Raw genomic sequence first — 26,724 nt, 5'->3', positions numbered from 1 at the left:
TCTATATATTATATAACTAAACTAGTGTTGTACTGTAAAATAAACATGGTTTTCAAAATGTTTAAGAAGCTTCTTTTAAAATTAAATTAAAATGTTGATCTTACACCACCGGCCCGCTCAGCCTGCTGCTGGTCTGGGGTTCTGGTCACCTAGGCCGGCAGTGGGCTGAGTGGGGCCCGCAGCCGGGATCCCAGACCGGCAGTGGGCTGAGCGGCTCAGCCCACTGCCACTCAGGGGTTCCATCCACCGTCTCCTGCCAGCCGGGATCCTGCCTGCCGGACCCACTCAGCCCGCTGCTGGTCTGGGGTCCCAGCCCTGCCCATATACAGTGGGTACCTACCTTCTCCCTGGTTCTGGCCCATCTTTTCCTCTCTCTGCACTGAGCTGAGGGTGGGAGTGGACCGAGCACAGGGCTGGGGGTGAAGGGTCTGGCCAGAATCTAGAATGAGGGAGGGGCTCAGGGTTGGGGCAGGAGGTTTGGGTGTGGAGGCACTTACCTGGTGTGAGGGGTGCAGATGGGATATGAGTGGGGGTGCAGGAGCTCCTGTTTGGTGCTCACGGTGGGGATGGGGATATGCAGGGTGCATAGGATGTGGGGGGTGCAAGAGTCAGGGCAGAGGGCTAGGCACATGTGAGGGGGTGCAGGTGTCAGGGTAGGGGGGCAGGGTATGTGTGGGGGTGCAGAGTCAGGGGTGGGATCATGGGGGGGTGAAGGAGTCAACAGAGGGTTGGGTGATACAGGGCTCAGAGCAGGGGCCTGCGTGTGTGTGGGGGTGCAGGGCTCAGGGCAGAGGGCTGGGTGACTGCTCCCCCCAGAACCCCCCCCAGCTCCTTGTCTCAACTACCCCCTCCTGGGACCCCACCCTCTATCTAAGCCTCCCTGCCCCTTGTCCCCTGACTGCCCCCCTAGGACCCTACCCCCTACCTGTCCCCTGACTGCCCCAACCCTTATCCACACCCCCACACCACCCAGACAGAACCCCCTGGACTCCCATGCCTATCTAACCGCTCCCCGCCCCCTGACAGGACCCCCAGAACTCTGGACTCATAACTCCCCCTGCCCCCTACCTGCCCCCTCCAGAGACCCCCACCCCTAACCACCCTCCTGGGATCCCACCCACCCTGCTCCCTGTCCCTTGACTGCCCCCAGCCCGGCCCCCTTACCATGAGGCTCCCAGCTCATCCGGAGCTATGCTGCTGTGCGCGCGCACAGCCCTGCCCTGCCCTGCCCCTCAGAGCGCTGCACGTGAGGCGGCAGGGCTCCAGGGAAGCAGGGGGAAGGCAAAGGAGGGACCGGCGGCTTGCTGCGCTCGGCCGGACGCTCCAGCCAGGGAGCACAGACCCTTCAGCTTGCCGCGTCGGCAGGATTTTTAATGGCCTGCGGAGTCCCAGCAGGCAGTCGCGTGCCGTCTTTGGCACGCATGCCATAGGTTGCCAACCCCTGCCCTAGGCCAAAGTGACATAGCTGTTCTGCTGTCAAAGGGCTAAGTTAAGCCTCCTCAGGAGAAGAAGGAGGATCAATTGTCAGCATGTGTGACAGACCCAGGGAGAGGTTCTGTGGAGAAGTCTGAAAGATTAGGATCTTTCCCCAGATCCAGGGAATGGTAAGCCTTAGGGAAAGACAGGCTAGCATGTAGGGTGCTGATGGTTTTAAGATTTGTTTTCTCTGAAAGTCTTTTGTACTAAATAAATAATACATTGCTTGATGAATGCTGCCTGGTCACTAGTTATCACTGTCATTGCTCCAGAGGAGATGGAACTGCAGGCACTGAGGATAAATCAAACCTGCCGAGGTAACCATGGTTGATCAGAGGGGACTTCAAAGTGGCAGAATCACATGATTGCATACCAAGAGAGGTGATGGTGTGAGGCCCAAGACCTGAGAGGGGTGCATGTGACGAGACCAGAAGGAGTCAGAGGTGCAGTTAGCTCAATAACTTGGACAACTTTGTTACACAATGCATAACTAATCTGTGGAACTCATTGCCACAAGATATTATTGAAGAAGCCAAAAGCATAGCAAGATTAAAAAAAGAACTAGACATTTATATATATATATATATAGTTATATACTTATATGTACCTATATAACTATATATATCTATATATATATAGTTATATATAGTTATATATATACTTATATTGCAGTAGCACCCAGGGGCGGCTCCAGGCCCCAGCACACCAAGCGCATGCTTGGGGCGGCATGCCGTGGGGGGCGCTTTGCCAGTCACCGGGAGGGCGGCAGGCAGGGAGCCTTTGGCGGCATGCCTGCGGAGGGTCCGCTGGTCCTGCGGCTTCACCGCGGCTTCAGTGGAACCGTGGGACCAGCGGACCCTCCGCAGGCACACCTGTGGGAGGTCCAACGGAGCCACAGGACCGGCGACCGGCAGAGCGCGCCCCGCGGCATGCCGCCGTGCTTGTGGCGGCGAAATGTCTAGAGCCGCCCCTGGTAGCACCTAGAGGCTCCATTTGTTAAATGCTCTACCTACACATCATAAGAGACAGTCCCTTCCCTAGAATTTATAGTCTACATATACAAAGGGTAAGAAGGGCAATAGAGGCACAGTGAGGGGAAATGACTTGCCCAAGGTCACAGAGCAGGTCAGCGGCAAAGCTGGGAGTAGCACCCAGGTTTCCTTACACCCAAGTAGTATATGGCTTGATAGTATTCATCACCATGTATTTTTGACAGGTTTCACACCACATTTAGGGCTTATGTTTCGTCCCCGTTTCTGTTGGTGTCGAGGTTTGGCACCATCGGCCATTTTGAAAAAAAAATATTTTTTATGTTTGAACAGTGGGAATGTTGTATGCTTGTACTTTGGTACATTTGGTTGATTGCTTAGAGAAAAGAGTTGAAAGAATAGAGTGAGAGAGCTTAAAGATTTAAAAAAGAAAGCTTTGGTAAGGTGTAGAGGGAAAAGAAAAGAGATTTTTGGTGAGGTTGAGTAAGGAGAGATGATTTTAAAGGCCTAGTTTGGCATGTTATTAAAGAATAGAGAAAGACCTTAAAGAAAAATAAAGATTTTTGGTTTTAAAAGGTTAGTTTGGAAGAGCAGAGGCAAGTTATTAAAGAGAAGAAAGATCGTTTGGTAAGGTTGAATAAGGAAAGATAATTTTATAGGCCTAGCTTGGCATGTTATTAAAGAATAGAAAGAGAGAACTTTTAAAAAATAAAGATATTTGTTCTTAAAGGGTTAGTTGGAAAGAACAGAGGGAAGTTATTAAAGAAAAGAGAGATTTTGGTGACGTTTATTAAGGAGAGCTGTTTTCAAAGGACTAGTTTGGTATGTTATTAAAGAATAAAAAAAATTGAGATAAATGTAAAAGGTGTATTAAATATAAGGGTTTGTTAAGAAAAGAGCATTTTAAAAGAGTTAACTAAAAGAGAAACACATAAAGGAAACTGTTTAGTAAGCACATGGTAAAAATATAAAGGTTGGTTAAGAAAAACATTTAAAATGTTAAATGTAAGGTGTAGGTTAAGAAAAAAGCATTTAAAAACATTAAATAATATTAAAAATAGGTTGAAAAAGAACACACATGGGGGAAAAGGGGCATTTACTAAAGCAGAGACTGTTTAGTAAGCACATGGTAAAAGTATAAAGGGAGGTTAATAGAAAAGCATTTAAACTATTAAAGATACTTCGTAGCAGGGCCTGCAAAGCAACAATTACAATTTTGTTTATCATTATCTTGTCTAAGCCCCTTGAGAATATTTTTTGTTTTGTTTTTATAAAACATTTTTATGCAAACTGTAACCCTAGATGATGTACAGCATTAAATAATATGAAACAGTAGACGAGAGACCAGAGACACTGTTGAAATCAGAGGGGTCATGATTAAGTCCTAATGCAGAGGGCCTGGAGTGGAAAATGAAAAGGTACAGCCGAAGCGGAAGACGATATGATTTAAGAGGGGTTCTGGGGTTGTTTTGCAACAGGCCAGGTGCCCCAACTGCCTATATCCTTCATGCACAAGCACCAGGGCTGGGTGGGGTGAGTGGGCCTTTGTTAGAGGAACAGGCCGCTCATATACTTCTTGTTGTTGACAAACTGTAACCTAACTGCACGTATACTCTGGGGGGCAAATGACTGCCCTTTTGACAAACCCCACACCCCTTCAACTCCATAAAAACATGCTTCACACAGTTATTTTCAACGTGACATTTTATTTTACAACACACCCTGTTTTGTTCCCAAAACACGCTCTAACTTGTAGTGTTTTTTCTCAGCAAGATTTTGTAATTTGCTGAACAAAGAAGATGTTCAACATTTCACATTAAAAGTTTTTTTTCTTCTGCTGATAATAGCTCATCTTAATTAATTAGCCTCTTAGAGTCGGTAGGGCAACTCATGCCTCTTCATGTTCTCTGTATGTGTATATATAATCTCCTTGATACATGTTCCATTCTGTGCATCCGATGAAGTGGGCTGTAGCCCACGAAAGCTTATGCTCAAATAAATTTGTTAGTGTCTAAGGTGCCACAAGTACTCCAGTTCTTTTTACGGATACAGACTAACACGGCTGCTACTCTGAAACTTCTCAAAGAAGTAGATCAGGTTGGTTTGACACGATCTATCTTTTGTAAAACCATGTTGCATTTTGTCCCAATTACCATTGACCTCAATGTCCTTAACTACTTTCTCCTTCAAAAATTTTCCAAGACTTTACATACTACAGATGTCAAACTAACTGGCCTGTAGTTATCCAGATCACTTTTTATTCCTTTCTTAAAAATAAGAACTATATTAGCAATTCTCCAGTCATACAGTATAGCCCCTGAGTTTAAGGATTCGTTAAAAATTCTTGCTAATGGGCTTGCAATTTAATTGTGCCAGTTCCTTTAATATTCTTGGATGAAGATTATCTGCCCCCCCATCCCACCCTGATTTAGTCCCATTAAGCTGTTCGAGTTTGGCTTCTATCTTGTATGTGGTAATATCTATCTCCATATCCTCTTTCCCATTTGTCATCCTACCATTGTCCCTAAACTCCTGATTAGCCTCATTAAAGTATTTGTTTAGCTATTTGGCCATGCCTAGATTATCCTTAACCTCCATTCCATCCTCAGTCCCACTTCTTTCTTTGTTTTCTTCTTATTTATATGGCTATAGAACCTTTTACTATTGGTTTTAATTCCCTTTGCAAGGTCCAACTCTACATGGCTTTTGGCCTCTCACTTTATCCCTACATGTTCTAACTTCAATAAGGTAGATTTCCTTGCTGATCCTTCCATTTTCCACTTCTTGTAGGCTTTCTGCTTTTTCTTAATCACCTCTCAGAGATGCTTGCTCATCCAGCTTGGTCTACAACTCCTGCCTATGAATTTTTTCCCCTAAGGAGGAGCTTCCACTTAAATGGGTCTGATGATTAAAGATGGCTGCACCTAGAAGGTCCTGGCCAACACTGGCAGTCAAGTCTCTCATGAAGAGACATTGTATATATAAATATATATAATATAAACTGTCTGTGGTTTTAAACATGGGGTGTTTCTGCATGCTCTATTTTATTGAAACACACCTGTAAATAAAGGGACGTGTCTTCATATAGGCTTGTCTTTTCAAGTAATTATTTTTATTGTATTTATTATATTATTATTTTATACTTTATTCCTTTGCAAAACTTAATGTAACTTTTACTTGCATTTGTTAAAAAGTTTGGGGATGAAGCAGCCTTCTTATCTCTGATCCACTAAGGGTATGGCTACACTTGCAGCTGTACAGCGCTGCGATTTAAAGCTGTCTTCATACAGCTGTGTAGGGAAAGTGCTGCAGTCTGTCCACACTGCCAGCTGCCAGCGCTCTGTCGTGGCCACATTTGCAGCATCTGCAGCGGTGTTGGGAGTGGTGCATTATGGGCAGCTATCCCAGAGTTCAAGTGGCTGCAACGTGCTTTTCAAAAGAGAGGGTTGGGGTGGAGTGTGACAGGGAGCATGGGGGAGAGAGAGAGTGGATTTTTGGAGCCGACACTGTGTCAGCTCCCTGCCTTGCAAATTCCGACCCCTTCCCCCACCCCTCTCTCATTCACAATCCCCATTTACCAAGTTTGTTTTTTTCCTCACAGACCAGATAAGCAGCCGCTCCGAAACGGACCCCCACTCATTCACAGAAAACAGGAGCTGTGTTTGTTTTTTAGATAAGCAGCTCCAGGAGCCCCCCGAGTTCACAACAAAACAAAGAGAGGCATCACAACAAAACAAAGAGAGTTCTTTACTTAAAAGCATTATGGGAAACTTCCGGAGGTCAGTTACAGCGTAGTAAGATTAATCACTGTTTACACTGGCACCCCAGCGCTGCAGCAGCAGCGCTATAGTCTTTATTCCTCTCGTCGAGGTGGAGTACATGCAGCGCTGTAGCCAGGGAAATACAGCGCTGTATGTGCCTTGCCAGTGTGGACAGGGAGTGAGTTGCAGCGCTGTAAAGCCACCACCAGCGCTGTAACTCTCAAGTGTAGCCAAGGCCTAACTCACACATGCTGTTTTATCTAACAGGGACTTTGCTGCAGCTTCAAATTGTCCTCACTAAGAAATAACCGTTGCAAGCCTAAAACATAGGGGGAAACTTTTAAAAATTGTTTGTTACTAAGGGCTTATGGTTTTAACTTTTATTAAAGCCCCTATGTAAAAGGGCTACATGGCGGGAAAAATGCTTGGGATCTGTTTTTTTAGATAAGAATAAGGCAGTTAAAGTGGGGGTAGCGAAGGGAGGGAAAGGAGATGGCACTTGTTTGAAAATCTTGGGATGAAAGAGTTGGTTCAGGAAAATGAATTCTATGACGCTACTGAAGAACAACATCTGATTGGGCCAATCCAAAGGCGGTGATAACAAGCCTGAGGGGCTGTGAATCTGGGAAGTTGCCTCTTTCCACAGAAATACTTGGAAGAGTAAGATCTCTCTCTCTCTGACTCAACCATGTGCTGTCTATCTTTGCCCTTTGCAAAGGGGCTTTCTTTTCCCTTTTCTTGCCCCGTTCTTTCTTTTAACCTATGTTTAGATGTTTGACCTGTCTAAACTCTTTTTAAATGCTTTTTTCTTAACCTACCCTTGTATTTAATAGTTTAAATGCTTTTCTATTACCCTATCTTTATACTTCTTACCATGTGCTTACTAAACAGTCTCTGCTTTAGTAAATTCCCTTTTTTTGCCATGTGTGTTCTTTTTAAACCTATTTTTTTCTTTTATTTAATGTTTTCAAATGTTCTTTTCTTAACCTACACTTGTATTTAACATTTTAAATGTTTCTTATTTAAACAACCTTTATATTTTTTACCATGTGCTTACTTAACAGTTTCTACTTTATTAAATGTCTTTTTTTTTCAATGTGGTTCATTTAATTTTGGAGGCTGAGAAACTTTCTCATGATGTTTGCTGACATCACATCCTCCCCCAAAAGCACTATGTCCTATGAAGCCAAACCAGCGAATTCATCTTTGCTCTGCTACACCTTTCTTGAGAACAGTCGGCACGAGGAGATAATGGCCAGATTCGTTTCTTTGCTGTTTTTTCTCAGTCTGAACTTGTGTGAGTACAGAATCGCTATTTAGTGTAACCTCTTTAAGAAGGGTCATTAATAATGGGAGTTTAGGGTGTCTCTCCAGAGTCATCTGAATGGAGGAGTCAAAATGAATGGGCAAGGAGTCAAAACAAAGATTTAAAAAGCAAACAAACCCATCAGATTAATTTTCAGTTTTGTGTTTTACTTTGTTTCTGTGAGCGAATAGAGAAAATGTCCCAGAGCCTGAGCTCAGTCATGCAGGTGCAGCCAGTGGAGTTACTCCAGATTTACTCCAGCATGACTGAGAGCAGAGTCTAGCCCAAGGATTTTTTGGGGTTCCAGCACAGTTAAAACTAATGCATCATTTTAAAAAACTTGGTACCTGTCATTGTAACCTGAGCTTTCACCCAGATGGCTTCTCTGCATCAGATGATCTATTGAACTAGCTTTCAGAGTAGCAGCCGTGTTAGTCTGTATCCGCAAAAAGAACAGGAGTACTTGTGGCACCTTAGAGACCAACAAATTTATTTGAGCATAAGGCTTCGTGGGCTACAGCCCACTTCACTGAACTAGGGCAGCCATTGTAAGGACTCGGGCGATCGCTGAGCACACTGTAGCCCTGAATCCTGGCAGTCGCTGAAATGGATTATCTGAGTCTGCCTGAGAGCGTGTTGGTCCCTTAGCCCTGTGCATGTTCTTGGTTCACTGCTCTGGGTGTCTAGGCACTAATCAGTGAGGATGGAGCTTTGAGTGAGGTCTGAGACCCCAGTAAGGAGAATACGGCTTGGGATGGTGCTGAGGACACTCTCTGTGGATGGGTGTGACTGTGCTGATAACTCTGCTGGGTGGATTTCTCTCCCTCAGGTTGCTGCAGATCCCAGAGCCAGGGAAGCAAAATGAGTGTGAGGCTCCGCAGCGGCAGCAGCCCCCTTGCCCTGGGAGCCAGGGTGGAGCTGGAGTGTCTGATCTCAGACCACAACTTGTCCAACAGCGGCGTGTCCTGGATGCGCCAGCACAGGGATTCTGCCCTCCAGTTCATCTTGTTCATTTCCTCCCTCAACCGGGTGGCATCGACAGAGAATGGAAAACCACCCGCACGCTTTGAGGCAAAAAGAGAATCCAACATCTACAGACTGACCGCGAAGTCCTTCCAGGAGCAGGACCAGGGCAACTATTATTGCATTGTCAAACACAACCAGCGGCTGCACTTCAGCTCCGGGATCCCACTCCACCTGCCAGGTCAGCACCAACCTCACCCCATCTAAGCCCCCTCTGCCTGGGCTGGAGCCCCAGCATTCCCCCTCCCTCCTAGCCCAGCATCATCCTTATCACCCCTCAGACCTGGCCCTTTCTTCCTGTGTGCCCAGGTGGGCAGGTGTCAGGGCCCAGGGGTTGCTCCCTGCACAGAACCTTCTGCCCAGGACGCCCCTCTCAATGTTTCACTTTCCCTGAATGTCTCAGCCACACTGACTCCTGGCATCTGTCTCACCCTCATTCTCTGTCACTGCCCTTCACCTCCACTCATTGCCTGTAACTGCCAGCAGTTGGGTGTCCCTGAGCAGGTTGAGGTTTTCCCCGTAGGGTCCTAGTGATCCCTCTCCTTCAGAAGACTGGAGACAATGGGCACCCCTTCTTCCCAACAAACCCATCACTGACACCCCCTTCTTCCCAACAAACCCCATCACTCACACCTCCTTCTTCCCAACAAACCCCATCACTGACACCCCCTTCTTCCCAACAAACCTCAACCAACCCCTAAACATTAAGAAAATCTTTTAAAAAATCAAACCCCAAACCTTACCCAAGCAGAGTTTTGACCCCAAAATGGGATAAGTGCCAGAGACTCCATGATGTCCACTAAGGGCTTTGCTATTGCTACTGATTTGATGTGGACTGGAAGGCACCCAGATACTATGATGATGGGTGTGATGGGTTGGATCACAGAAACCCTCTTGGGAACTGCCAAGACTACTTCTGCCCCTGCTTTCCCTTTGCCATCTTGGGAATCCAACACCCGGTCTTGCTGAGCCAGACACACCCGTCTGCTCCAGCACAGACCCAGGGTCTGAACCAAGTGCCCAAAAGCTGCAGACTTAACTGAAAACAGCTCACAGACGTATGCTTGTCTTTAACACTCAGATGCCCAACTCCCAATGGGGTCTAAACCCTGGTGGCCCTCTATAACACTGATAGAGAGATACCCTCTATAACACTGATAGAGAGATGCGCAGTGATACCCTCCCAGGTATTAACACATACGCTGAGTTAATTAATAAGTAAAAAGTGATTTTATTAAATACAGAAAGCAGGATTTAAGTGGTTTCAAGTAGTAACAAACAGAACAAAGTGAATTACCAAGTGAAATAAAATAAAACACGCAAACCTATGCCTAATATAACTGAATACAATTGAGTACAGATAAAAATCTCACCCTTGGCGATGTTTCAATAAGTTTCTTTTCTCAGACTGGACACCTTCCAGGCCTGGGCACAATCCTTTCCCCTGGTCAGGGGCGGCTCCAGGCCCCAGCACGCCAAGCACGTGCCTGGGGCGGCAAGCCACGGGGGGCGCTCTGGTGGTCGCCGTGAGGGCGGCAGGCAGGTTGCCTTTGGTGGCATGCCTGCAGAGGGTCTGCTGGTCCCGCGGCTTCGGAGGACCTCCCACAGGCGTGCCGCCGAATCCACGGGACCGGGGACCTCCCGCAGGCAAGCCGCCGAAGGAAGCCTGCCTGCCGTGCTTGGGGCGGCAAAATACCTAGAGCCGCCCCTGCCCCTGGTACAGCTCTTGTTCCAGCTCAGGTGGTAGCTAGGGGATTCCTCATGATGGCTGCTCCCTCTTTCCCTGTCCCAACCACTTATATATCTTTTTCATAAAGCATATTCCAGTTACACTATATTCACTCATTAGCATATTTTTATAAAATCGTATAGACTGCACCGTCACGATGGGCAGCAGGATAAAACCAGATAGATAGATAGATAGATAGATAGATAGATAGATAGATGCATTTACTGCTCTTTAGAGTCTGTTCCAGGACTGGGATTGCCCCAGGAGATCCCTACAGAGTCGCTTTGGCTGGGGAAGGAGTTGCTGTCCACATGGGCTATGGGTACGTGGGGGCCCAGCCCCAGCTCTACTGGGGGAGTGAGTCCTGGAGGGAAGGACAGGGGAGGCAGCAAGAGGAGATGAAGGGACAGAGATTGACTTCACTACCTGTTGTTTCCATTCTTGTTTCCAGTACCCCTCATCCCCTTTATGAAGGCAACCACCCCCCAGCCCAACACCAAGGAACCCAGGGACTGCAAACACTCCCTGAACACAGGAACTGGCTTCAGTTCATCCCCACAGCTTTGGGGGAGCCAGAGCCCCCAGCAGCAGGGCTGGCTGTGATTTCACACACCCTGGCTGCTCACTCTGCACGCAGCATTGGCTCCCAGGCTCTTGCTGGCTGTCTCGGGCTGGACAGCCCATTGCAGAGCAATCCCCAGAGCTCCGAGCCGGGCTCACTTCTTATCGTGCACAGCCAGGCATGCCAGGGGGAAAGCCCCGCTCCTGCCCCCTTGCCAGTGCTGGGCTGTGTGGGAAGCGCAGGGCGGACAGGGAGATCCTAAGCCCGGATTTGCCGGCCACATGTTTTCCCTCTGGAGGGAAACCTGGCGGCTCGTTAAACCAGCCCCAGAGATAAATTCAGAAGCTCACGCACGAGCACCAGCCCCATCCTACCCGCTGGGATCGCTGCGGAGTAGCAGAAACGGCTCCCCCCGCTATCGGCCAGCACAGGCCGTCTCTGTCTCCACAGCACATGGTGGAGCCTGCACCTGTCCCTCCCTTCCCTGCACCCAGTGCATCCTGCACCCCCACCCATCGCCTGATCCCTCCTCTTGGAGCGGAGCCGGGGGATCGCTGAAGCTCCTGGGTTAGTTTTATTTTTTTACGCTATTTTGTTTCTGCAGCGAAAGCCCCAAAGAAAGGGCTGGGTTTATCCTGTGACTTTTCCATCTGGGTCCCCTTAGCGAGCGCCTGCCTTCTCCTCCTCATTGCCCTGCTGGCCACCATCACGATGTGTCAAAGTAAGTGACTCCTCTCCATCCGGCTGAGCCAGATACTCCTTAGCTCCCAGGCCAGAGAGCAGCATTTAACATTAAAATATTGTCAGTGATGGTGAATCCACCATCACCCTTGGTAAATTGTTCCAGTCTTAGTTACTTGCACCATTAAAATGTACAGTACGCCTTATTTCCAGACTGAATTTGTTTAGCTTCAGCTTCCAGCCATTGGATTGTGTATTTCTATAACTGGTGAGTGGCAAGGAGATTCCCCCAGCAGAGAGCAGCCAGCCAGGGCCATGAAAATAATTTTGCCCGAAGATGTGGCCTGCTTCTTTGTGCTAAAATAAACGGTTCTCCCATATATTGTGTCAAATACAGCCCTGGTGCAATGTCAGTGGAGTTATGCCAAGGATGACTTTGGCTAAGTGGGCCAGATCCACCGTTGGTATAAATCTGCAGAGCTTCATTGAAGTCAGTGGAGCAATGCTAATTTACACCAGGTGAGGATCTGTCCCAATATGTCTTCTTATCCCAGAGTACGTTGGCAACAGAAATGGATTCCGTGAAGAGGGCACAGGGTGATCTTTACTCAAAAAATCCTCCTTCTTTTTCAGGGTCAGATCTCAGTTACCTTGGGGTAAATTTGGTTGTGCTCTTCTGGCAATCCATGCCGCTTGCCTATTGTAGAAATAAGCACTGCAAACAAATGTTCACTGGCTTTCCAGATTGGTATCGATCGCAATCAGGAACGTACAGTCAATACTCCAGTTCTGAGTTTTAGTCCTGAGTAAAAACCGAAGGCTCAGTCCTGCAGCCACTAATCACACGAGTGGCTCTTATTCTTGGGAGCAATTTCATTGACTTCAATAGGACTATGTGTTGGATAAGGACTACTTGCAGGGGCGGCTCCAGGCACCAGCGCTCCAAGCTCCATGAGGGCGGCAGTCAGGCTGCCTTCGGCGGCATGCCTGCAGGAGGTCCGCCGGTCCTGTGGTTTCGGCAGCAATTCGGCGGCGGGTACTGCATGCTGCCGAATCCGCGATACCGGTGGACCTCCCGTAGGCGCGCTGCCGAAAGCTGCCTGATTGCCGTGCTTGGGGCAGCATAATACATAGAGCCTCCCTGACTACTTGCCTTGCTTAAGGGTTGCCCAAAAGAAAACTAAAAGAGACAGTGGCTGGACCAAACCTATAGCAAATATAAACTCAACTCTAGCATGCAGAGGATGATTTCGGGGAGGGGGGGTGGAATGCTGGTAATGTGTTGCTGCAGCGTCTTTTTTACTGAACAATGACTCGCTCGCTAATTCTTTCAACTTCATCTTTTCTTTTAAAAGAAACCAGAAGACGAAGATGCAAATGTAAAAGGTTGGTAAACTTCCATTTGGGGGCATTTTCTCTTTAGTTCAGTGGCTTCTTGCACAGCCTGTTATAAAGTAAATGGATACCACAAGCCAAAAAGTCCCACACATTGGCCCCCTCACATGCACACAATATTACTTCTGAGGGTTTGTCTGTGTCATTAAGTCCGGAAAACCAGCCTTAAGGTTCTTGCTTTAACCCTTTCTCCTTTGTTATTATTATATACCATTGAAATACAGTAGCACCCCATAGAGAGTAGGTACTGTACAGACACACAGGAAGACAGTTCATGCCTCAAAGAGTTTGCAGGCTGCAGACTTTGTGGATATGAATTACAGTAGGCCCTTTCATTAGGAGATCACCCAATGTACCTACCAAATGTTACATGTCTCCGTCAAGGATAATAGGGGAAAGTATAGTTTGTTTTTCCAGCAGGCTTGCTGTCACATTGGCCTGTATTATCTAAGGGCTGCAAGGTGCTGAGCCCTTTGGGCCAGATCCCCAAAAATATTTTAGCACATGCATGATCCTATTGAAGACTGTGGGACTACACACATGCTTAAATCTGAGCTGTACTTAAATCCTTTTCTGGATCAGGGTCAGAGAACTCAGCCCCCTGCAGGATCAAGCCCTAATTGTATAACAATAGAAGTGCCATAGTATATACACACAAGGGGACAGTGTTAAGTTTGCTATGGAAACTTGAATCTTCTGAATTTTTGACATCTCAAATGTAAGGTCCATTATCTTGCATTTTTCTGTTCCCAAAACTACTATTGGATTCAAGAGATGCAGGACCTGGCCCACCCCCTTGCATTAACATAGGGTTTGGTGCTATTTTTGGATATCATTTCTTTCCCCCTTTTGCAGATCATTGCATGTTTGGTTATTTGAATAAAACGACGGCACATTCAGATAACCGCACTGTGAAATGTACCTGTGAACAGTAAATAAATAAATAGTAATGACAAGTAGCATTCAGGCTCGACCCAACAAGTTCTGTGTGCACAGACTTCATGGGCTCTCCAAGCACCAGGAGTTTGTAAGGTCACGTTCTTATTGTCCAGCTTCAAAGCTATTACCACCATTAAGTGAGACTTCGCAACATCACTGTGTTGACTAATGGGAAACTGAGGCAGGCAGGTTCAAGTAGCTTTAAATGACTTGCCAAAGGCCCACAGAAGATGTTTTAAACAGGGTCAAGTTGCACTTGTGTGAGCCTCATTTTACACTGTCCCAGTGAGTGCTCACTAGGGATTTGCACTGGTGGAACTACATTGATGCACAAATCTATACGACAGACAAACCCTAAGTGTCTGGGTTGGGATTAGCATATAGACGATCTGGACTTAATGAATGCTCAGGGTAGTATTTTCAAACCTCCAGAGCTTTTTCTTTGGCAAATCCAATGTCTGCTGACAAAGCTACGCTCACATTCCCCCTTCAGGACCCACATATGTCAGATTTTAAATTTCAGAACAAGCTATTTTTGAGTTACCTAAATGAACAAATTCATCTGAGAAAAATTAATATCAGAAAAATGCTGTTTTTAATATGTCCCTAATACAGAACGGATGGTTACCAGATTGGTAAAACTTGTTAAAAATGAACTCCTAGGCTGAGATCAAGCATTAGAAATTGCTGCCCAAAGGGTAATGTTTTGTGAAAGGGTTTTAGAATGAAAATGCCTTCTGATCTTTAAATATAACCCTGCTATCACTGCACTGTGACCACATCGTAGCAGCTTTACACAGGAACCTAAAAATATATATGCCTCTATTATCTCACTCTATCTCCAGTCTGAGATATGTATTGCCTTGCAAAGTGCCATTCTAATCCACTGCAGAGTGTGTGTTACAGGCCCCCTCTGTGCTGATCTACAGAGGATGGAAGTTGTTACGGTCAAGAGCTGAGCGCATAATAGATTTTTTTCAGTTTGGGGGTTGAACTGGCGGGGAAATGGTTCAGTTAGAACCAGAACTGAATTGTTGCTGTTTTTCCTTGCCAAACGAAAAAATGTTGTTTCGGGTCAAATGAAACATTCTGTTCCACCCAAAACAAGGGGTTTTTTGGCTCAGTTCTGGGTTGTTTTGGGGTGCCCTTTCCCCTTTCTTTTTCTAAAAGTTAAATTTCAAAACAAAATGCCATTTTGAAACCAAAACGCCATATTTTTTGTTTTGAAATGGCTGAACTGATACACTTCAACATTTTTTAAAATAAAATTCCAATTGTTTTTGGCCAAAACTATCCACTAACTTTGACCCTAATTTGCAAATAGTTTTGGTGATGTGAAAAAATTTATTTTGTGGTGAAAAAAAATATTCACTTAGTTCTATTACAGCCCCCCGCTAAAAAGGGTTGATACTTTAGTTCAAGCTATAGCAGCTCTTGCTTTTAGCTCTGGATGTCCCCAGTTCAGTCCCTGGTGTGTTGGCCAAGAGGTCATCATGCCACAAAGTGGTTTTTTGTTCTGTGTTTGTATAGTACCCAGCTGTAGCGGGGTGACCACCCACTCCAGCCCGGAAGGGGGTGGAAAAGCCCTGCAGAGGGCTGAGGCTGGGCAAGGTAAAACCCTGGCTGATTGGGGGAAGTGGTTGCAGCTGGGGCCATGCCCCAAACTGAGCAACAGTCCTTATAAGAAGGCCAGGGAAGCCAAAAGCAGCAGTCTCCCTCTGCCTATAGAGGGAGAAGGGCCTGCCTGCAGGGAGCTAGAGACATGGTACTGGAGTGGAGCAGGGCTGGGGAAAGGCTGAGGAGCTGGGGAGCTCCAGCCTGGAAAGCCACAGGCTGCAGCCTAGCAGAAGGCAACAGGTACTGGGGGTTGCAGAGGGCAGCCCAGGGGTAGGTCAAGGCAGCAGGTCCAAACCCAACCTTGCCAGTGATGCGTAGGCTGATACTGCAGTTGGCCCCAGGGTATGGCGGCTAGCTGATGACTGGCAGTAGTCTGATAATGAGGTGAAGTGGGGATAGTGGGTGGGGGTTTCCTGGGGAGGGGAGACCCTGAGAGAAAGGGCTTACTGCCAGGGGGCAGCACCCCAGCTAACAGGGCACCAGAGTCCAGAAAGGGACATGGGGGTCAGAGGACAGGGGGATCACTGGCCTGCAGGGGGTGCTCCAGAGCTGGAACGAGCTAATTCCTGGAAGTCACGAGCAGGAGGTGCCGTAGGGGTGAGTCCACATGTCTACACCAGCACAATGGGGCCTTGGTCCATGATTGGGACTCCTAGGTGCTACTGTAATAAATAATAAAAATATTGCCTGTTTGCCTACCCAAAACTCCCATTGAAATTACTATGCTATGTTAATATGGGAAAAACCTAACAGCAGAACAATGGAGTGTAGAACCAATAATGTGAGATTCCAAGTGCCTCAGGAAATAGATTTTTCTGTGCAATGCCAGAAAAATTGTATTTTAATTACTTACATTTCCATTATTTTAAAACTTTTCCCCCAAACAACTTAGCAAAGCAATTATGCCTTAATGCATCAAGTTCATCTGTTGATATGTCATTTGTGCACAAAATGAAATCTTGGGAAAATGGGAACAAGTATGTATGTTTTTCCCAGCTCCATTCAAAAACAGCTGAATGGATTGTACTCAAACTTCCCCAGGAATTCACCTGACGGCTGACCAAAACTTGGAAAGCTTCAGGCCAGAAGGAACATCTTGGAGAATGTTTGAGCTAGGAGCTGTTAAAGGGGAAGTTCCAGCAGTGTGAGGCATTTAAACCTTACACTTTACTGTAGTGAATAAAAGGAATATCACAGACATGGATGGGAAATGAGAATTAAAGGCCCTGTCCTGAAAACCTTTATTCACAGGAGTAGTCCTTGCTCTGGTGAGCAGTTCACTGATTTCAATAACAGCTCTTCAGAAGTCAGTGGTACGACGCAGAGTATGTCTAAACTACCTGCCGGATCGGCGGGCGGCAATCAGTCCAGCGGGGGTCGATTTATCGTGTCGCGATAAATCAACCCCCGAGCACTCTCCTGTCGACTCCTGTAGTCCACCAAGCCGAGAGGCGCAGGCAGAGTCGATGGGGGAGCGTCAGCAGTCGACTCACTGCAATGAAGATACCACAGTGAGTAGATCTAAGTATGTCAACCTCAGCTACGTTACTGAAGTAACTTAGGGCGTGGCTACACTTACAAATTTGCAGCACTGCAGCAGGGTGTGAAAACACACCCTCTCCAGCGCTGCAAATTGCGGCGCTGCAAAGCGCCAGTGTAGTCAAAGCCCCAGCGCTGGGAGCGCGGCTCCCAGCGCTGTCCGTTATTCCCCACAGGGAGGAATTTGATCATGGTTGTACTTCCTTCAAAAAAGCCACAAGCCAATTCTTGCCATTTTATCAAAAGTCTCATAATATTTAATGTTAAGGTGCTAACTCCAGGAGTCAGGTGATTATGTAAGAGCCTCGGCTTTCAATAAAAAGACATTTCTAGCCCTCATGATTTCAGAGAAATGCCTGAAAACATAACCTGAGTGTATCCCAAAGGCTCAGAAACCAGAGGCAAATAAAAAGAATCCAAAATGCATTACATTTTTTAAAAATCTCATGCTTTTAAAGGCAGTCGCATGATTACTGGGGTCCTGACTCATGATTTTTGATGTTTGGGATTGGCAATACCATGTCACAAAGAACAATACGAAGCAGCTGTACAGGATGCAGATTGGGGACTGATTTGTTGATTGAAAAGCCTTTGTAAGGTCCTGAAAGAGTTATGGAGTGGGCTACAGCAAGCAGAAGGTGTCACTAGTTGATGACTGGCAGATGCTTCACCAGTGTGACGTGTACCCAGAAGTACACCATGGCCTACAACTTGAGACCCATTGGTTTAGATGAAGGCCAGATGAGCTGACCAATGCTGGTGGATCTTGCATTTTTACATAACTCATTTTCTTGTTCACTTCACATCCAAATAAATTGTAAACGTTGCCTTTTCCTCTCTTCTTAGGCCTATGAATAGGAGCAATGGAAAACCTAGCATGCCAAACAGATACGTGTAATGTGACTGAGCCATTTGCATCTGGATCTCCAAACGAGAGCTGTCTCTGCATAAACAAACCCTACGTCCATTTCCATTACTCATTCTGGTCCTCACTTTATCTTTTAAATTGTTCTTGTACTTTCTGTTCTGTTAATTTTTAAAAGGCAAACTGTTCAAAAAGAGCATATAGATAATGCTGGACACCAGCCACTTCCTACATCAATTCTATTGCCTGGATTTTTAAAATGTAGCTTCCTCCAAAATTTTGTTGGTTGAAACTTTCAAACTGGTTTCAAAGTCATAAAAAAGCAAAGCAAAGCCCCCACTTACTGAAATCTGTGGTGCAAATCCTGAGATTTTTATTCTCCTTACTCAGTTATATACCAATTGACTTCAACAGCTAAGTAGAGACCTCAATGTTCAGTCTGTTGCGGAATTTTGCCTGCATAAAAACAGAGTAAAGACTGCCAGATTAGGCCTGCCATGACAAAGTGTGTGATCCTGCAGCAACTGAAGTCAGTGGTAAAGCTCTCATTCACTTCAGTGATGCAGGACTGGGGCCTTTGTGAAGACATTTTTATTTGTGATGCTGTCTACAATGGGGAAAGGAGATAAAAGGTATTTAATCTAATGAGCATCCCAATGCCAAGCTAACTGGTAGTGGGGCATTAGCACAGGCTAATTTTAATTTTTTTAATTTTAAAATGGGGCAAAAAGCCAGATAAGTTTGAACAATCACAGAGTTTAGTATCAACAACTGGCTAAAATCAATGAAACTGTAAAACTTTTAGAAGACATGATGCAGGGTTGAAAGGGCAAATGCTAAAAAGGGCTGTTATTTCTTTTACGGTACTAAAGACTGCAGGCTCTAGCATTCTGCCCTTACTCAGGTAGACTCTCACTGACTTCAGTGGGAGTTTTGACTGATCAAGGTATGCAGGATTCATCCTATTTCTAGGCACCCACAGGTAAGTGGCAAAAGAGTAAATCTAAGCCCACTCTCCCTTCCGCAAACCAGTGTTTTAAGCACAGAATGAAAGATCTTAGGCCTGGTCTACACTAGGGTGGGGGGTCGAACTAAGGTACGCAACTTCAGCTACGCGAATAGCGTAGCTGAAGTCGAACTACCTTAGTTCGAACTTCTTACCTGTCCAGACGCCACGGGATCGAAGTCCGCGGCTCCCCCGTTGACTCCGCCACCGCCATTCGTGGTGGTGGAGTTCCAGAGTCGACGGGAGCGCGTTCGGAGTTCGAACTATCGCGTCTAGCCGGCAGGTAAGTATAGACCTACCCTTAGTTTTTTCAACTATGTAGTTGATGTAAATATTTTCTTGCTATAATTGCCATAAAGTTTTTTTCAATATTTCTGTTCCCAGCAATCAGTATAAATACTGTGGAACAATTCAACTATACTTCTAGATAGTCTCATTAAAGTACATTTCCTTTTCCTCTTCTTAGCCTCAGAAAAGTTAAACAACTAAATAAAAATATAAATGACCTTTTTGCTGAGAGATTTGAATAACAGGTGTTGCTGTGGTTAAAGATACAGGACTAGGCTTCAGAAGACCTAGGTTCAAATCCCAGCTTTACCACAGTCTGTAACCTTAATTTATCTCTGCCTCAGTTTCCCATCTGCAAAATGGGGACAATAATACTTCCGTACCTTGCTGTCATGCTAAACCTGTAAATACTTTGGGGTTAAAGGCCTTATAAGTCTGTAGATATAAGATGTTGACTGGCAAGAGAGAACTCTTACTATATATTTATACACAAATCAGCCAGGCAAAATGTTCCATCTGTATTGGCACTACCACAGTAACACAATCCAAATCCACTTCTAACATCCCCAGTGTCTCTCTTCTTAAACAATGAATCTGGTAATAAGTGTGGCCCCAATTTAGTAAAGTCCTTAAGCTTGTGCCTATCTCAAGACTTGTGAGTAGTCCCATTCACTAGACCAAGAAATCCTTTGACACAGGCGTTGATATACCATGTAATAATCTATGAATACTGAGATATAATAATGTTATGAACACTGCATGTGACCTGTTCTGTAAAGGGAAGTTACAGTAGAGTATGGTGGGTTATTGGAGTTTCCTGTATGAATGTATCAGTCTGACTTAATAGGGGGTTGTGAGAAAAGCAAGCAGGAAAGCATCAAAATAGCTAGAGGTAAGCAACCCTCCCAACAAACACAGGGGTCAGGGAGGGTGAGGGGCAATTGTAAGACACTGGCATTCCTCCAGGCCAAAGTGACATAGCTGTTCTGCTATCAGAGGGCTATAAACAGATAAGCCTCCTCCCGGAGAAGGAGGATCAATTGTCAGCATGTGTGACAGACCCAGGGAGAGGCTCTATGGAGGAGTCTGAAAGATTAGGATCTTTCCCCAGATCCAGGGAATGGTAAGCCTTAGGGAAAGACAGGCAAGCATGTAGGGTGTTGATTGTTTTAAGATTTGTTTTGTCTGAAAGCCTTTTGTACTAAATAAATAATACATTGCTTGACGAATGCTGCCTGGTCACTAGTTATCACTGTCATTGCTCCAGAGGGGATGGAACTGCAGGCATTGAGGATAAATCAGACCTGCCGAGGTAACCACGGTTGATCACAGGGGACTGCAGAGTGGGAGAATCACATGATTCTATACCAAGAGAGGTGATGGCGTGAGGCCCAAGACCTGAGAGGGGTGCATGTGACAAGACCAGAAGGAGTCAGAGGTGCAGTTAGCTCAATAACTTGGACAACTTTGTTACGCGATGCATAACTAATCTGTAGAACTCATTGCCACAAGATATTCTTGAAGCCAAGAGCATAGCAAGATTCAAAAAAGAACTAGACATATATAGTTAGTTATATTGCAGTAGCACCTAGCGGCCCCATTTGTTAAATGCTTTACTTACACATCATAAGAGACAGTCCCTGCCCCAGAATGTATAGTCTACCCATAGAAAGGGGAGGAAGAGCAATAGAGGCACAGAGAGGTGAAATGGCATGCCCAAGGTCACAGAGGAGGTCAGGGGCAAAGCTGGGAGTAGCACCCAGGTCTCCTTACACCCAGTCCATTGCCATAGCCTCTGGACAATAGTGCCTCATTGAGTGTATTCACAGTTACAGTAGACAGATTTTTTTTGTTAACGTTTGTTAAGAAGGGAGCATATACATTCATGCTGCAGGGCATAAGCCAACTTCTAGCTTACAAGAGGTTCAGAAGAACCTTCCCCTTTGGGGAGATTATTTCAAAATTGTCCACCAAAGCATTTCTGATAGTTTCCTCTGAAGCATCTGGCCACTGTCAAAGACAGATACTAGACTTGAAGGAACCCTAGCCTGATCCAGTATGGCATCTCCTCTGTTCCTAAGAGAAGCTGTACTCTGGGTTGATACTTTCCCCTAAGGAATAATGGGGGGCTCAGAAATAGTCTCTGCACCTAAAACTATATATCTGGGGTCTGTACAATTACACTATTACAATCTCACTGCACTGAGCTCAGACTAAGAGAGTTGTGCTGTCGTAAATAGAAATGTAGAAAATCTCACTAGTTGGAACTTTTAAAAAAGTTTTGTCCTTTTCTTTCCCCCACACATCAAAACAGAGGCCGAGGTGGGTTGCTCTATTCAGTAGTAGCATTTGTCATTTTAAAAACAATAATCTAACCACTTTTTACAGTAACTGAGAGAAAGATCAGAGAACCCCTCCAGCTGTGACATCCCCTGAGAGCTGTGTGCTCATCGAGGCATTTTAATGACATTATGTTAACCGCACAACTAAAGGCCACCTAGTTTGTGTTGGTTTTCAGAACCCGAAGAGAAATTGGTGGCCTTTGTATCTGTTTACACCTATTGCGTATTTACAAGGGCTTCCATGCCTGTCTCTAAAACTATAGGCAATCAGCATAGTCTAGTGACTGGGAAACCTATCATGGGAAATCCTACTATCAGCCTTGCCACTGAGTTGTTTTCAAACCACAACTTCTCTGTGCTTTAGTTCCTGCTGCTTTAAAGACCTAGCCTTGTCAAGATCTCGAGTGTTTTGGAAACTGCTGTATCAGTGCAAAGTATTATAACTGCAGTGTGTTCTCGTGAGTGGTAGGAGTAATGCCTAGTGCCACAAACTGTACAGTTGTCCAAACATTAAACAAATGAACATCACTCCAAAGAAGGCCCTTTTTCTGGCGAAATCCCTAGGGTCCAGGGCATCTGACCACAGCAAGGCTTGGCCAAATTCACCCAATCAAATCTCTGTCTGAGTCCTTCCTCAAGTGACATGTTGGAGCTGTGGAACCCACAGAAGTAGCCTCTCAGGCTCTCTCTGAGGAGCTTGGATTCTGAGGTCTCTTGAGTTATTTCTGGGACTTCCTACAGGGCATCTTCTCCAGAGACCAACCCTTCCAGTTCTCCATGGAACCACCAAACTTCAGATCTGAGGCAGGTTTCACAGCCGTGCCACTTGGGCCTGGAGAGCTTCACTTTGCAGAAGACCTCTCCAGCTCTGGAGTTGTTAAAGCTCCCTCACACCAGAAAGTTTTAGAGCCTTGCTTGGTAATTCTTTGGAAAGAGGCCAGGACACTGGGCAATTCTTTGCTGAATAGCCTTTTCCTAACCAAGAGAGACATACCCTGTACTCATCAGAGGATGGGAATTTGCTGGGAACATGGTGCATCTCTTCAACTCATTGTTTGATATTTTGCCAGATCCACAATAATAACCAGATCCAAAAGGATCTTATAAACTTAACAACATATGAAATAATTTTTTTTTAAAGTTCACAATAGAGTGAAGCACAGAACTAGCTCCAGGGCAGAGATTTCACACCATTTTCCCGCACAGAGCAAGAGGAGGGAAAAGTATCTAGATCACTGAGTTTGGCACAGAAAGAGGAACTGGGGAGTAGAGGAACTGGGTTAATTATAGCATCAACCCAGAGATGGTAGGCATGAGGAACATACCTGCATTTCCAACCATAAGGCTTGAAAAGGTTCTATGGTCCGACAGCTAGGCACCCAGGCCTACGTTTTCAAAAGTGACTCATGGTTTTAGGTGCCAAGGTCAGGACACCCTGATGGAGCCTGATTGCCAGAAAGCACTGAACACCTGCCCTCTAAAAATCAGGCCCTAAACACTGAGGCATCCAAAATCACTAGTCACTTTTGAAAATTTAGTCTACAAATACCTACTGTAGGGCTCTGGGAAAGAGAACCAATCCTTTTCTCATATCACACTGGCTCCCTTAAACTCTACTCACACTGGATTAGCATCTGCAATGATCCCTGACATGTACAGAAAGGTGCTGCAGGAATATGGTAAAATGTGCTCATCGTGTATTTTTTGTCACAAAGAGAGAGACATTATATTATGCACAGTTATTAATGTCTTTTCAATCAATGACCTGAAGAAGAGCTCTGTGGAACTCGAAAGTTTGTTTCTTTCACCAACAGAAGTTGGTCCAGTAAAAGATATTACCTCACCCACCTTGTCTCTCTCACATCCTTAAAATAGCATTTGCTGTTCACAAACTGCACTCTGCTGGCCAGAAGTTAAATAGCACCATAAGTATTTTCTCCTCAGGAGCATTCTCAAGTGCGTAGCACAGCTGTAGCTGCTGTAAAAAGAACAGCATTTGAGATTACACAGCCAAATGCAGCAGTTGTTCCTTTTCTAGATGCCAGTCCAAATCCAGGTTATTTGGTCTGATGCCCAAAAACGCATTCCCCTTCCTAGACTCCTTCCTAAAGATAAAGCTAAGTAACACCTCACCTTTTAAAATAACCAGTCTTCATGGATACACTGATGAGCCTAGCAAGATCTCCATGATTTTTGAGCTTAAAGAAGCCTCTTGTCACAATACTTATGCAACACGTTCCTTCTTTCAAGGCCAGAGCTAACTGTTTCAGAGGGAAGGGAAGGATATTTAGCTCAAAAATCTCAGCATGCCTGACAGGAAAAGCATATTTACCCTCCTCCACACCACTGGCTTGCCGGGATACAATGGGACTGTGCATTGCTAGGTTACAGGCAATTGCACTAATTATTTCACATTCACCATATTTTCTAGTTACATTGATTAGATATTTAAGGCAAAGGTGGTGACTCTCTGTTGAAGGGTACGTTGCTACTTTAAGAGAACAGAGAAATAGGGAGTACATATATATGTGTGTGTGTGTGTGTGTGTGTGTGTATATATATATACATACACACACACACATATATTATATATATATATATATTGTTTACCAAAGAACATGGGATCAGTGCTACTTATACACACACACTATGAATGTGAGATTCTTAAATATCCACATGAAAACAAACCATTCTATTCTGTGTTATAAATTAGTTGGTTCCACATCACCCCTCTCCCGCCCCCAGCACTCTCTGCTGCACTATCTCCCCCAATCCAGCCCCATGGCATCACACTGGTGGTGGGGTAGGCAGATCAAGACAGCCGAGTCATGTTCATTGCTCTCTGTCCCCATGGAGAATACACAGACAGAGGCTGCATTATCTTTTCCATAGAGCTCCTAGCTGGGGGTCCTGAGTGCAGCCATGGCCAGAGAGATCCCATGGTAGGTGGGGCTTCAGTGAAGCGGTATTTCCAGAAAGGATGCCAGGGACTAGGGCTATTGTGGTGGCACAGGACCCCTGGGGAGCAGAGCTTCTGGCCTTTCCCATGGTAGGTGGGGCTAGAACATCTGCTTCCCTCAGTAGTACAACACAAGGAACAAAGCTTGGAGCAGCATGGAGGAATCTCTGAAAGGGATTCTCACAGAAATTCCCTCCCTTAGAGCCCTCTCCTCAGGTCTTACAGCAGGTGGAGATAATCTGGGCCTGGGTTTATAAAGTAACATTTCATCATCATTAAAATGGGAGAAGCTCACAGTGAATGCCAGGGAGAATGAGGGAGCTGGAAGAAGAATGCTCTGACTTCCATGTCTGATTTTACTGTGCAGCTCTTAATAGTGAATCGCTCTGTGGAGCATTTACATCATACGGTGTTGTCTCTCTTATTTCCAGCCACTATATTACATCAAAGACTGCTGTAGACTCATTAAATGCTCCAACCATTTTTCCATGTAAGCACTTTCTGGATTTGCTACAAGGGACATTATTGCAATGGCACGTGGGAGAAGCCCTCACAAATGGGAAGGGAGATGTCTTATGAGCCTTCACAGTATTTAAATATGGTTCATGCTATGAAAGTGCTTGAGAACCCCTATTCCATTGCTTTAAAACAATGGGTATTTAAAATATTATTTAAAAAAAAACCCACCTGCTAGCACCATCTCTTGGAGGCGGGGGTGGGGGTTAAAAACTACAAATAATTCCTGTTAAAGCAAATGTAGATTGCTTTTACCAGGAACGGGACTGCAAAGGACTTAGTACACATAATACAAAATCAGGGTACGATGAAAATAGTAAAGCTATTGTTTTAATTATTTCCATTTAACTATATTTACAGACATGCATTAGATAAAAGGCAAAACATGAAGGTGTGGTATAAAGATTCTGGTGGCATGGCTGAATGACTCATACCTGCCTCACATTCAGTGAGGATGAGGGAAGATGAATAAGGTCGATGGTCTCCTCATACTGCAAGGTTGCGACTCTGGCCTAGGCTTTTCCATTCTTCCTGCACAAACTGTGCACCTTCTAACTCACTGGGTGACAGAATGAACACGAGACAGCTGCTCCACAGGAACTGGACTCACACAAAGCTAGCATTCCCAGAGTCCCAAGCAGGAAGAAGCTTGTTCACAGTAAAACAACCTGTTGAGAAATACTCAAGAGGCAAGAGAGAATGTCATATTTAGGGCCCTAAAAACCGGTCACGGACCGTGAAATCTAGTCTTTTGTGTACTTTTACCCTATCCTCTACAGATTTCACCAGCATTTCTCAAACTGGGGGTCCTGACTCAAAAGGAGGGGTTCCAGGGTTATTGTAGGGGGGGGATGCTGTATTGCTACCCTTCTGCACTGCCTTCAAAGCTGGGTGTCTGGAGAGTGGCAGTTGCTGGCCAGGCGACCAGCTCTGAAGGCAGCACCACCGTTTGCAGCAGCGCAGAAGCAAGAACGCCAATACCAGGCCACGCCACCCTTACTTCGGCACTGCTGCCTTCAGAGCTGGATGTCTGGCTGAAGGCCCAGCTCCGAAGGCAGCAGTGGAGAAGTAAGGGTGGCAATATTGTCCCATGCCATCCTTACTTCTGCGCTGCTGCAAACGGTAGCGCTGCCTTCAGTGCTGGGCTCCCAGCCAGCAGCAGAATAGAAATAATGGTGGCAATACTGTGACCCCCATACAACAGCCTGGCAACTCCCCCACAGCTCCCTTTTGGGTCAGGACCCTACACCTGTTACACCACCATGAAATTTCAGATTTAAACATCTGAAATCATGAAATTTATTATTTTTAAAATCCTGTCACCGTGAAATTGAACAAGAGAGACCATGAATTTGATAGGGCCCTATCATATTGGGTCTGACCAATGGTCCACGTAGCCCAGGATCCTGTATTGCAACAGTGGCTGGTGCCAGAAGGGATTCAGACGGAATTAATAGAACAGGGCAATTATCAAGTGATCCATCCTATTGTCCAGTCCCAGCTTCTAGAAGTCAGAGGTTTAGGGACACCCAGAGCATGGGGATGCATCCCTGACCATCCCTAACAGCCATTCATGGACCTATCCTCCATTAATTTATCTAATTCTTTTTTTAACCCAATTATACTTGGAGCCTTCACAACATCCCCTCGCAACGAATTCCACAGGTTGACTGCATTGTGTGAAGTGCTTCCTTATGTTAGTTTTAAACCTCCCACCTATTAAACTGGGTG

General features: G+C 45.6%; 1 protein-coding gene across 1 annotated transcript; it reads left to right on the top strand.

The window, feature by feature from the left end:
- Window positions 1-7,477: 7,477 nt before the first annotated feature.
- Window positions 7,478-17,979, top strand: LOC123371790 (T-cell surface glycoprotein CD8 alpha chain-like). The gene is made up of 5 exons (XM_045019664.1): window positions 7,478-7,523; window positions 8,362-8,736; window positions 11,451-11,567; window positions 12,883-12,913; window positions 17,864-17,979. Exons 1-5 carry the CDS (start codon window positions 7,478-7,480, stop codon window positions 17,913-17,915), a joined length of 621 nt encoding a protein of 206 aa, XP_044875599.1. The 3' UTR covers window positions 17,916-17,979.
- The last annotated feature ends 8,745 nt before the right edge of the window (window positions 17,980-26,724 follow it).

This window comes from Mauremys mutica, chromosome 5, assembly GCF_020497125.1.
Source record: "Mauremys mutica isolate MM-2020 ecotype Southern chromosome 5, ASM2049712v1, whole genome shotgun sequence".
In the NCBI taxonomy this organism is placed as follows: domain Eukaryota; kingdom Metazoa; phylum Chordata; order Testudines; family Geoemydidae; genus Mauremys; species Mauremys mutica.
This window is presented reverse-complemented; position numbering and strand designations above follow the sequence as displayed.

Bases quoted from the DNA above. Each gene is read 5' to 3' on its own strand.
- LOC123371790 (XM_045019664.1), top strand. From the start codon at position 7,478: ATGGCCAGATTCGTTTCTTTGCTGTTTTTTCTCAGTCTGAACTTGT. The intron at 8,737-11,450 runs GTCAGCACCAAC...TTGTTTCTGCAG, and splicing joins GATCCCACTCCACCTGCCAG to CGAAAGCCCCAAAGAAAGGG. The intron at 12,914-17,863 runs GTTGGTAAACTT...CTCTCTTCTTAG, and splicing joins CGAAGATGCAAATGTAAAAG to GCCTATGAATAGGAGCAATG.